This window comes from Conger conger, chromosome 16, assembly GCF_963514075.1.
Source record: "Conger conger chromosome 16, fConCon1.1, whole genome shotgun sequence".
Lineage (NCBI taxonomy): Eukaryota > Metazoa > Chordata > Actinopteri > Anguilliformes > Congridae > Conger > Conger conger.
Genome location: NC_083775.1, coordinates 19,662,085 through 19,674,244, shown reverse-complemented (window position 1 = coordinate 19,674,244; position 12,160 = coordinate 19,662,085). Strand labels below are relative to the sequence as shown.

At 47.9% G+C, this 12,160-nt stretch overlaps 1 protein-coding gene across 4 annotated transcripts in view; it reads left to right on the top strand.

The window, feature by feature from the left end:
- The window catches only part of dnm2a (dynamin 2a), a 36,905-nt gene that overhangs the window by 8,599 nt on the left and 16,146 nt on the right, over window positions 1-12,160 (top strand). For 3 of the 4 annotated variants that reach the window (XM_061223872.1, XM_061223871.1, XM_061223870.1), the window contains exons 2-12: window positions 262-335; window positions 439-588; window positions 1,076-1,279; window positions 1,716-1,814; window positions 2,083-2,243; window positions 2,356-2,498; window positions 3,088-3,223; window positions 3,562-3,629; window positions 5,042-5,180; window positions 7,775-7,861; window positions 8,131-8,201. In XM_061223872.1, the coding sequence (XP_061079856.1) occupies window positions 262-335; window positions 439-588; window positions 1,076-1,279; window positions 1,716-1,814; window positions 2,083-2,243; window positions 2,356-2,498; window positions 3,088-3,223; window positions 3,562-3,629; window positions 5,042-5,180; window positions 7,775-7,861; window positions 8,131-8,201 (1,332 nt within the window). Of the gene's footprint in view, window positions 1-261; window positions 336-438; window positions 589-1,075; window positions 1,280-1,715; window positions 1,815-2,082; window positions 2,244-2,355; window positions 2,499-3,087; window positions 3,224-3,561; window positions 3,630-5,041; window positions 5,181-6,325; window positions 6,465-7,774; window positions 7,862-8,130; window positions 8,202-12,160 lie in introns of all 4 variants that reach the window. The other variant, XM_061223873.1, reaches the window with a different exon arrangement.

Genomic DNA, 12,160 nt, shown 5'->3' with positions numbered 1-12,160 from the left:
CGGTCTTGGCTACACAGGAAGATGCGTATTAGCGACCATGCGTGTGCACCATGAAGTTCTCCAGTGCCAATTTTGGCTGCAGCTAAGCATGTCAAACACTCCATGAACTGTGAATAAAGAATTTACCTGGCTCTCTGGCGGTTCTGGATTGTATTGAATGATAGAACTGTTCTGAGTTGCTGGTGAACATGAACAGAAGATGCGTGATGTAAATTGGATTGGTCTCATTGCACACCCAGTCATTCTCTCACTCTCTTTCAGGGACTTCCTTCCTCGAGGGTCAGGCATTGTCACTCGTAGACCTCTCATCCTTCAGCTGGTCAACAACAAAGCGGGTGAGTAGTCATCAAAGACCTCATCACCTCGAGTCAAACAATGAGTACTTCTTGATTTCGCTTGACACTCTCCGTCTCTCTCACTCCATGTCTCCCTCACTAGAATATGCGGAGTTCCTGCACTGTAAGGGGCGGAAGTTTGTGGATTTCGACGAGGTGCGGGCGGAAATCGAGGCGGAGACGGACAGAATCACCGGAAGCAATAAGGGCATCTCGCCCGTCCCCATCAACCTGAGAGTGTACTCTCCAAACGGTAACACGCTACATACATGCTACCTACATACATGCACATTACACGCAGCCGTCACCATCAACCTGAGAGTGTATTCCTCACATGGTAACATGCTGCTTACACACACACACACACACACACACACACACACACACACACACACTCACACGCACACATTATACACACATTACACAGATTATCTACTCGCACACATTACAAACAGTCATCCCATCAACCTGAGAGTGTACTCCTGACATGGTAACATGCTACAGACCACATGCACATTAAATACTGCTGTCATATTACGCTCTCTCACACTTTCCTTTCCCTCTCTCTTCCGCCATCGATAACATTATCCACTCTCACTCTCCTCCCACTCTCTTTCTCCCTCTCTTTCTCTCTCTGTAACATGACCCCGCTCACTCTCTTCCTTTCTCTTGCGGTCTCTTTCTCCGTTTCTCTCTCCGTAACATTATCCGCTCCTTCCCTGTCTGTCTGGCTCCGGCAGTGCTGAACCTGACCCTGATCGACCTCCCGGGCATGACAAAGGTGGCGGTGGGTGACCAGCCGGTGGACATCGAGCACCAGATCAGAGACATGCTGCTGCAGTTCATCACCAAGGAGAGCTGCCTCATCCTGGCCGTCACGCCCGCCAACAGTGACCTGGCCAACTCCGACGCCCTCAAGATCTCCAAGGAGGTGGACCCCCAGGGTACATCCCGTCAACAGTCTCTTTACAATGAGCCAAACACACAGGACATACTGCGTAATGCTGGAGAGGGGGTCGGGTAGTGTACAGTAGTGTTGAATAGAACAGGTAATTGTCCATTAAATATATACAGTATATGAAATGGAAATTTTTCTTTGTCTTAACTATCAGCCCAGGGCTTACAGTGGCACTTGCCTCTTGCCAATACTGCCATTCTGTGTGATTGGGGTGCCAAGCAACAAAGTTGCAAGGCAACCTGTTGTTATTTCGGATGGTTTTGATTTGTTTGATTTGAAGAGTCAGATGTGCTTAATTAGTGTTGAAGTGAAAGACTACAGAACAGTAGATCTCCCGAAACAGGGGTTGGGCGGCCCTGGACTAGAGGCTTCGCTTTCTGACCTCTGTTGTCCTTGGAGATGACCTTTTGACCTCCCGCCAGGGCTGCGCACCATCGGCGTGATCACCAAGCTGGACCTGATGGACGAGGGGACGGACGCCAGAGACATTCTGGAGAACAAACTGCTGCCGCTGCGCAGAGGTGTGAGACACGCTTACAGACGCTGATGCACACACGCACACATGCACGCACACACACAGAGCAGACACACACACTCACACACAGAGCAGACACACACACACGCACACTCACACACAGAGCAGACACACACACACACACACACTCTCACACACAGAGCAGACACAGCTGCCCACTGCATGGAGCAATACACACTTGCACGCGCATTTAGAGGCCGTGAGTTACTCCCGTGTGCACGCAGAGTAAGCAGGGCTTGGGGTGCCTCCTACAGGCTATATCGGGGTGGTGAACCGCAGTCAGAAGGACATTGACGGGAAGAAGGACATCCGCGCGGCGCTGGCTGCGGAGAGGAAATTCTTCCTCTCTCACCCCGGATACAGACACCTGGCCGAGCGCATGGGCACGCCCCACCTGCAGAAAACCCTCAACCAGGTCTCTTTCCCTCGCTTTTTCTCTCTCCCTCCCTTTCTCATTCCATCCCTCTTCCCTCTCCCTCTTCTCACTTTATCCTTCATTCACTCGCTGCCTCCGTCTCTCTCCTCAGCAACTGACCAATCACATCCGGGACACGTTGCCGGGGCTTCGCAGTAAGCTGCAGAGCCAGCTGCTCTCTCTGGAGAAGGAGGTGGAGGAGTTCAAGAACTTCCGGCCCGACGACCCCACACGCAAGACCAAGGCCCTTCTGCAGTGAGTACTGCTGGAGTAGAGGCCCTGCTCTAACGTGTAGAGCTGGAGTAGAGGCCCTGCTCTAACGTGTAGAGCTGGAGTAGAGGCCCTGCTCTAACGTGTAGAGCTGGAGTAGAGGCCCTGCTCTAACGTGTAGAGCTGGAGTAGAGGCCCTGCTCTAACGTGTAGAGCTGGAGTAGAGGCTTTACTCCAACATGTAGAGCTGGAGTAGAGGCTTTACTCCAACATGTAGAGCTGGAGTAGAGGCTTTACTCTAACATGTAGAGCTGGAGTAGAGGCTTTACTCTAACATGTAGAGCTGGAGTAGAGGCTTTACTCCAACATGTAGAGCTGGAGTAGAGGCTTTACTCCAACATGTAGAGCTGGAGTAGAGGCTTTACTCTAACATGTAGAGCTGGAGTAGAGGCTTTACTCCAACATGTAGAGCTGGAGTAGAGGCTTTATTCCAACATGTAGAGCTGGAGTAGAGGCTTTACTCCAACATGTAGAGCTGGAGTAGAGGCCCTGCTCTAACATGTAGAGCTGGAGTAGAGGCTTTACTCCAACATGTAGAGCTGGAGTAGAAGCCTCACACCTTTCATTATTTCAGGATGGTGCAGCAGTTCGGGGTTGACTTTGAGAAGCGAATCGAAGGGTCGGGAGATCAGGTGGACACCGTGGAGCTTTCGGGCGGAGCCAGGATCAACCGCATCTTCCATGAGCGCTTCCCCTTTGAGCTCGTCAAGGTACGCCCTGCCTCGCCCACCCTCAAATCCCACAACTTTCACTGACCAGATGAAACGGCCACCATGATGGTTTATGAAACATAGAATATCGAGTTTTCAATCCAAAATGTGACTTGAAAGCATGTCAGGCTTTCCCTTTAGGCTTTGATTTATAACTTATGACTTCAGAAATGTGTTCTAATAAAAAGGTCTTGTGGAACTTTGGTCCATTTTCACCCTTTGATCAATCATCTCTCTCTCACACTTTTGTGCTCTTTTACTTGCTCACCGTCTCTCACTCTCTTTCTCTCTCTCTCTCTCCCTCCCCCTCTCTCCCTCTCCCTCTCCCTCCCTCACAGATTGTGTTTGATGAGAAGGAGCTGAGGCGTGAGATCAGCCACGCCATCAAGAACGTCCACGGCGTGAGGCAAGTCGAGAGACGTAGCGTCTCACTGACCGCTGCACGACACAAATGCCCTTTTCACAGTACTGTAGTTAGCCCTAGGTTATCCATGGCCCCAGGCTAAAGATAACACAGCGCTAGCTTTCCCTGTGTCCACACAGGCATGTTAACCCTGGGCTAAGCCTTCACACTGGCTATTTTGGCACCGTACTTGTGGATATTTCTGGGGCCTGAAAAGTTGGTGCTAACACTGCTCTATAGCATGGTCAACTAGCACTGGGCTATGGTTGGTGCTAGCCCACCTTAGAATGTTCAAGTGTTAGCACTTGCTTTGCCCTCGGCTAAAATCTCCCTTAGCCTAGGGTTAAGGAGGCTCTTAGCCACAGGCTGAGGGCAGTGTGAATAGGACTAATGATATTCCAGAAATGGTGGACGACTGGCATGCAGCTACCATCTGTAATGTCATGGTAGGACTAAAGTAGCACTAGCACTGTTGCTGAAGAAACTGCTGTTTTAGGTTTTTTAAACTGCTGTAATGATAAAATATTGTGTTATGCCACAGTACTGCATGTTAATAGAACACTGCATTTGCCCTTAGTGCACTATTCAAGAACTACTATTGCAACACATTTAACATAGCACTACTGCAAAGCTCTGTTACACTTGCTTAGCATTAAGGTAATGTTGCTGCAACATCTCAGTTATAAGAGGCGCTGTGAAGACCAGCATGCTATTCACCAATTGGTCGATGTGTCTTTTCTCCCTCATGTCTCCTACCTCATCCTTTCCTCTTTTTTTTGCCGTCTCTTTTGCATTCTCTTCTTTGCCCCCCCCCCCCCCCCCACACTCCCCTTTTCTCTCAAAGTAACCGTGATCAATAGTATTATTGCATGTCTGGATCAACCATTGACAATGAAATCTACCAACGCTCAGTAACTAGCAGGCCTGTTTTCACTGTGTTTTTTGTAGCATGTGAAATCTAAACCCATGTCACTCTCTCCTCTCTTCTTTCTTTCCCCATCCCTGACTTCCTCACTATCTCCACTTCTCTTTGTGTGTGTGTGCGTGTGTGTGCGTGTGTGTGCGTGTGTGTGTGTGTGTGTGTGCGCGCGTGCCTACATGTATTATGCTTGTTTGTCTGTTTGTGTTTGTCTGTCTTCACGTGTTTGTGTTTATTTGGCTGTGCATTTGTGTTTCTGGGTTTGTGTTGTATGTTTGCATTCGTCTGTCAATATCTGAATTTCTGTACCTGACTGTTTGTGCATGCTTGTGTGGGTGTCTGTGCCTGCCTGTGTCTGTCTTCCTGTCTGTGTCTGTGTCCTGTCTGCGTCTGCCTGTCTGTGCCTGCCTGTCTCCTGTCTGTCTCTGCGTCTTCCTGTTTGTGTCTGTGTCCTGTCTGTCTCTGCGTGTCTGTGTGTGTGTGTGTGTGCATTCAGAACGGGGCTGTTCACTCCAGACCTGGCGTTTGAAGCCATAGTGAAAAAGCAGATCGTTAAGCTGAAAGAGCCGTGTCTCAAATGCATCGATCTGGTCATTCAGGAGCTCATCAACACCGTCAGGCAGTGCACCAACAAGGTACTGCCTCCTGCCACAGGGGGGCGGCCTCGAGCCACGCTGTCCTGGGTCCCCTCAGAGGGAGGGCAGGCGGAATCTCTGCCTGACAGACGGCTCCTCGGCTCCTGCCCCCCTGCGCCGCGGTTGTGGTTTTGGGTGTCTGGGCGGTGTTTGGGGGGACCAGACCGCAGTTCGGGACGGTCAAGGGCTCCTCGCCAAACACCTCCTGTCTCACACTGACGTGCTGCAGGTTTCCCCCCGGTTTTCTGGAAATTCATTGTTGGTCCGGAACTTTCAGTTTGCTTTCAGTCACCAGTAGAGGTTGTTAAATCCGCATTAGCATTAATTACGTAAAAGGTTAACCATATTCAGAAGGGCAGCTGGAAGAGGCAGGGGGCACTGGGCTTTTACAACAGGACTCAAGCGGGCTGCTATCAGTGTCTGCTTTACTGGGTACTGCCACCCGCTGTACAGGGGAGGCCCAGTCATTCTGCTTCACCTGCCAGTGCTCGTAAACGTTCTGGATGTGAAAATAAAGAGCTGGCTTCCCGTGGTAGAGTACACACACACAGCTGGAGGCTAACAGTGTTAGCTAGGGCTCAGTGCTGAACTCGACCATGCTTTCAGCAGCCCAGAATGCTTCTTCTGCTGCCCTGAATTATTTTAGCCAGACCCTGCAGTCATTACAGGTTGCATATGGCAAGTCAGATGACAGGTGAGAGGGACTCTGGGAAATTGAGTTTTGGCTGAGCTGCTCTGGTGGAGTTGTGTCAACCGTGCTTTGTCTTTGTGGCTCGTGTGTTCAGTTTCAGCTGTCTGTTGTCTCTCCATCAACACCAACTAAACCTCCCCCGGAACGCCCCAGTGCCATTGCCTAGGCCCATCTGCCCTCAGGTCTCCAAATTATGCAATGTAGAAACCTGCAGCTCGTCGTTGGGTTTTTGCTTGTGTCTCTTTACGGCGAGTGGAAAAAAAACTAAAAACTGACTGATACTAAAACAAAAAAAAACCTTTTGTCTTATTTTTACTCTCTTCTTTTCTTCCTCTTTTCTCTTTCTGTCCTTTCACTGCATTGTTTTCCCTCTAAACCTGCCACACCTACCTGCCTACCTTCTTCCAAACCCCGCCCCTCCCGTCCCACCTAATATATCCCATAACCCCCCCAGAACGGGGCTGTTCACGCCCGACCTGGCCTTCGAGGTCATTGTAAAAAGGCAGATACTGAAACTCAGAGAGCCCAGTCTGAAATGCGTGGACCTCGTCGTGTCTGAGCTCAACGCCCTCGTCCGGAAATGCTCCGACAAGGTAAAAGGGCCGCGGAGGAAAAGTGAGAAAAGAACATGAAAGAAGAGGAGGCGGAGGAGAGAAATTGCCCCTCCTTCCGCGCGTCCTCCACCTGTATCCCAGTGTTCTTATCCTTGTCGTTATGTCATCCTTCAAATTTCACAGCCCATCCCATGTCTTAACTAATCGTCCTGTCCCCCACCATCTTTGGCTTTTGTCTCCTAGAGATTTATTTTTCCTTTTTAGCGTAGCATCTCTTGTTTTGTAGAATATCTGTTGCGTAGCCTCTCTGAAGGTAAATGTAGTGGTATTATACCATCTCTGTTACTTAGATAGGCGTTTAGCGCGTCTGTAGCATTGTGCCTGTGTAGCATAACCTATCGGTAGTTTAGCCAGTGTTTAGCGCCTCTAGCGTCGCATCCCTGTAGCATAACATCAGTTTAGTGTGTAGTTTCTGTCACATACCATTTCAGTATTGTAGCATTTTTATAGTGTTTAGCGCCTCTAGCATCGTAGCGTCGCTTAGTGTGTAGTGCCTCTATAGCATGGTGGCTCTTTTGTGTCACTCCACATCATGGCATCTGTCATATGTAATGTGTCTATAGTGATTAGCGTATCTGTGGTGCGCATTGTTCGTCTCACCTCTCCTGTTACAGCCAAAGGAGAGTGTCATTATTAGTAGCTTTTGGTTGGCAGGTGCCCTTTAATGAACCTATAAACAATAGGATAGCCTGCATATTCCTGCCTTTCAGCAAGTCCCCAAGCTGCCTCCATTTTAATTGAGAGGGGAGGGCGGAGTGGAACTGCTCTCTCCAGGGAAAAGGATGTTTCCTCTGCCTGTCCCCCTGCTGTACTCCAGTGGTACTGCAGTCTTCCTGTGAATTTCTCTGCTCCCTCTTCCTTTCCCTCGCTAACAGTGCTAGCACTTCTGGCTAATGTAGAGATGGATGAATCGCAAGTCACTAACAGCTTGGGATGACAGGTTATAAACTACAGTGGAGGAAAATAAAGCTTTTCCCACTTTATATATGTAAAATCTAAGTGTAAAATATTGTAATGCTAATATAATAGAGCCATTTTCACAATCTCTCCATCAGTCATCCCAGGCTGACTAGCCTTGTCTTCTCAATTGGGTTTGCTGTGTGTGTAGTGTTATGTGTGTGTGTAGACATGAAGTGTGTGTATATAGTGTGTTGGTTTCTCTAGTGTGTGCATGTATGTGTTTCTGTCTGTAGTGTGTGCATGTGTCTCTGTAGTGTGTGTCTGTGTGTGTGTGTGTGTGTGTGTTTAAAGAGGCACTACCTGCAGTTTTGTTGGTGTCTCGATCACAGCTGGGATCCTACCCCAGACTGAGAGAGGAGACTGAGAGGATCGTCACCACCTATGTCCGAGAGAGAGAGGGCAAGACCAAGGATCAGGTGTGTTTATGTGCGTGTGTGTGTGTGTGTGTGTGTGTGTATGCGTATGTATGTATGTATGTATGTATGTATATATATATGTGTGTGTGTGTGTGTGGGGTGGGTGGGAGTGTTGAGGCAAGTCCAAGAACTCTGGGATTGTAAGGACTTGGTGGGGCAGGGGGTTGATAAGGTTAATAACCATTAGAATATTTCTTTGTCAATTTGGAGCAATTGAGCCCTGTGGTAAATCACGCGTAATGTAAACGGGTTGTCTTTCCGTACCGCAGGTTCTATTGCTGATCGACATTGAGCTGTCCTACATCAACACCAACCACGAGGATTTCATTGGCTTCGCCAAGTACGTACAACACCCCCCCACCCCCACCCCCCAAACCCCTAGCCCACACCCCTACCCAGCACGGCCCCCAGACCTGCGGCACTGTGTTTGTGCGAGTTTGTGCCGCAGGGGGGGCGCCACTGACCCCAGCATCGTGATGTGAGATTAGTGGCAGTACTCCCCTGTCACTGACCCCACTGGAGCTTCCCATTGCAGGAACACTCGCTCACAGGTGTCATGTAGTGCGTATGCTGGTGAGGCTTGTCCCCGCTGCTTCATCTATTGTGCTTTGAAGTCCCTGAGATGGTGTAGGTGCCCTACACGTGCAGTTTGTTCACAGTGCGAGGTGGAGGGAGAAGATGAAACCAGGGCACACCAGCCACTCCACTGGAGATGTATAAATTGTAGAGCAGGGCGATATATTCACATGTACTCAAGTTCTGGAGGGCCATTGTGCGATGGTGGTCAGTGCGTTATTGAGTCGTTGAACATAGGGTTGTTCCACAGAATGGTCTATCGGTCTAAGACTCCCTGAGAAGTCACCAAGCCCAGCTAAGGTGAAGTAGGCAGGATACTCCAAACGGCTTACAAAATGAACCACCAGGGAACATGTCGCCAAGCACCGTCAATATACTCTTTGTTTTATGTCACGCCACTCTGCTGTGTGGCGCATTATGATTGCGAGGCAGCTATGGAGGTGATTTCTTTACATTTTTAGCACAATTCGGTGTTTTTCTGGCGATCGATTATAATGATGATGATATCCTTGCATGGCAAGTTCGGCAGCTCATCCTTCGAAGGTATTCATCTAAAAAATATTTCCGTCTCAACCATGACGATGCTCCCAAGGGTCAGTACGGTGTGAAACATACCTGAAAAGACGGTTCAACCCTCCCCCCCCTCCCCCCGGCCTGTCAACCGTGACGCAACCAACCATTTGCGATGTGGAACAGTTGCAGACAAGGGGTTGTCTGCAAACTGGCGGGGTATTTGCGAAATGTTCACTGTTCACGCTGGGGGCTCGTGCACACCGCACCGTATGAGCTCAAAACACCTTTATCTTTTAGTCAGTCTGCTTCCAAACGTGTCGTTTTTCCTGAAATGTGCCAATTGGTTTTGAGTATACTAGCGGCCTAACGTTTCCTAAAATCCATAGTTTGCACTTCAGCACCTGCGGGTGGGACTTCAGTCCCCACGGTGTCATGTGGCTGTATGACCAGTTTCAGCCTCCCTGGGGCAAGGGAAGCCAATTGGAGGTGTCCTCTGAATTCCTGAGGGCAACGGAATGTCAGTCAGAGTCATTACTCACCCTGTGAGCCGTAACCTGCTCTGCATGCCTGTTCTGCTTCTCTGCAGGACTGCCCGCCGCTAACTGCAGGGATCGGTTTGGAGTGTTTCAGAGCACTGACGGTTGACTGACTGCACACGGTTGAGTGTGCGGTCGCTTGTTTGAAGTGTGTTAGAGAATTGATTGCTGACGGCTGACTGCCTAGTCGCTTGTTTGGAGTTTTTTTGAGGACTGACTGCGCACGGTTGAGTATGTGGTCACTTGTTTGGAGTGTTTCAGAGCACTGACGGTCGACTGCCTGGTCGCAGTGTTTCAGAGAATTGACTGTGCTGATGGCTGACTGCCTGGCCGCTTGTTTGAAGTGTTTTAGAGAACTGACTGCGCATGTTTGACTTTGCGGTCGCTTGTTTGGAGTGTTTCAGTGCTCTTACTGCACGGTCGACTACACGGTCGCTTGTTTGGAGCCTTTGTGGGGACTGACCGTGTGGCATGACGCCTTCAACCCCCTGCCGCCCGTAAGGGACGCGGGTTACGTGGGCATGCGTTTGATGCTGCATCTTCATTTCTGCGCATGGAGGTGGAGCTGGTGACGATGGGTTAATGGATTTTGTGACGTCACTTCCAGTCTTGACTCCAGAAGGCTGGATGACGGGTCCATCCCGGGGTACTCCAACAACAGGTGGGCCGTCCTGTCAGAAGCACCCCGTCCCCTGTTGTTGTCGTGTTTAAACTTTTTGGCTTTTCGTTTGTTTACCTTTTAGTTGCAGTGTTTTTATATTGGTGCTATTGAGACGAAGCGTAGCGGGTATAGATATGTATAAAAGGCTGAAGTATCAGAAGGGTCAGTAACAGTAAACATAACTATCTTTGATTTCTGTTACAGCATAAAAAGTTCGATTTTTCAAATCACCTATCAACTGTTTTTGTGTTTTCTGGTTCACACACCATCGGGTGAAAATATACGCAATTGTTTCCTTCTCTCAATTTCAGTTTCCCATCCTGTTCACTTCTCCTTTTGTTTTGTTTTTTTGTTTTTTTTACATCCCAGCGTTGGTAGGCAATATTTTCATTAGAATCAATTTAATTAAAAAAGAAGCTTTCTGAAAGCTAGTATTATGGTTCTTTGTCATTTTTATGGTTGTGATGTGATTAGATTTATTCTTATTTTCCTGGGGCGATTTTAATTTGTTTTATTGTTGAAGGGATTGTTGTGAGTGTGACTGGGGTATTACTGCCTGTCCAGGAATATTGCTTCTGTCTCAGAAATAGAGCCCCTCATTGTGTTTGGTACTTGTTATGTATTCAGATCGAACTGATTTTTGCTCGGTGAGTAGTTCTGGTCCCACAGAAACATCTCAATAAACTGGGCGTCAGAACCTGTCAACCTGATGCGTAGTAGCTTCTAGAAGAAGGGAGTGGCTAATGCTTCATTTTAGAGCAGGAGACGGAACAGGCAATGACATCATTAAGGTGGCAACGGTGACATGGAGGAGCTGTTTGTGGGGCAGCATTAGAGTAAACAAGAATCTTCCAGAACAACTCGCTATATCAGGCGTTTGTCACACTCCTAAATAATCGTCAATAAACGTACAGTACGCCTCCTTTTAATGTATTTTCACATCAGAGGAACCAACAGCCAGCTTGGTACTTCAGCTATGCATTTTTCCAGAGCTTGGCAGTAAGGCTCACTTTTTTATGTCTGCTGAGACTGGTTAGTAAGTCTATAACACAACGGCACACCTGCAAGTTTATAAGCCTCATTATACACAAAACAAGAGCAAGTCAGCCAAATTCATTTCTTAGTTTGTTTGCTCATAGCTGTAGGCCTATACCTTGCTAATAGCATATGTGCTCAGTTAATCTGCCAGCATGGGGCTGCCCTAATTGGATTTTTGCTACTTTTTAATATATATACGTTTTAGTTATATTAATGATGTTTTGCTCAATGATTCACTTTCAACACATGAGTACTGTTAACTGGTAATATCTGCTGTGTGGAATTATGAAAGTCATGTGATGTGCTGTGAGTTCATTGACAGTGTGCTTTCTGAAGGATTTGCTTCTTTTAAAAACCCTGTGTTGCCAACTTGTTTCTAAGTGAGTTTTAATAGAGACTTAAAGAGCTGATTTGCTGTTTTGTAATGATTTCCCTTGTTCTGCTTGTATTATGATGTATTATGTATATACATTCAGTGAGTACTTTATTAGGTATTTATGACATATTTTTTATTACTTCTGCTGCTGTAGCCTGTCCACTAAATGGTTTGACCTGTTGTGTGTTCAGAGATGCTCTTCTGCATACCACTGTTGTAATGGGTGGGTATTTGCGTTATTGACAACTTTAACCAGTCTGGCCTCTCCTCTCTCATTAACAATGCTCACTGGATGTTTTTTGTTTTTCGCACCATTCTCTGCAAACTCTAGAGACTGTTGTGCGTGAAAATCCCAGGAGAACAGCAGTTTCTGAGATACTCAAACTGCCCTCTCTGGCACCAACAATCATTCCACCTAAGTCCCTTAAATCACATTTCTTCCCCATTCTGACATTTGGTCTGAAAAACATGTCTGACCATGTCTGCCTGCTTGTATGCATTTAGTTGCTGCCACACGATTGGCTGATTAAATATTTGCGTTAAAAGGTGGTGTACCTAATGAAGTGCTCAGTGATTGTATATAAGTTTTATTCATTATG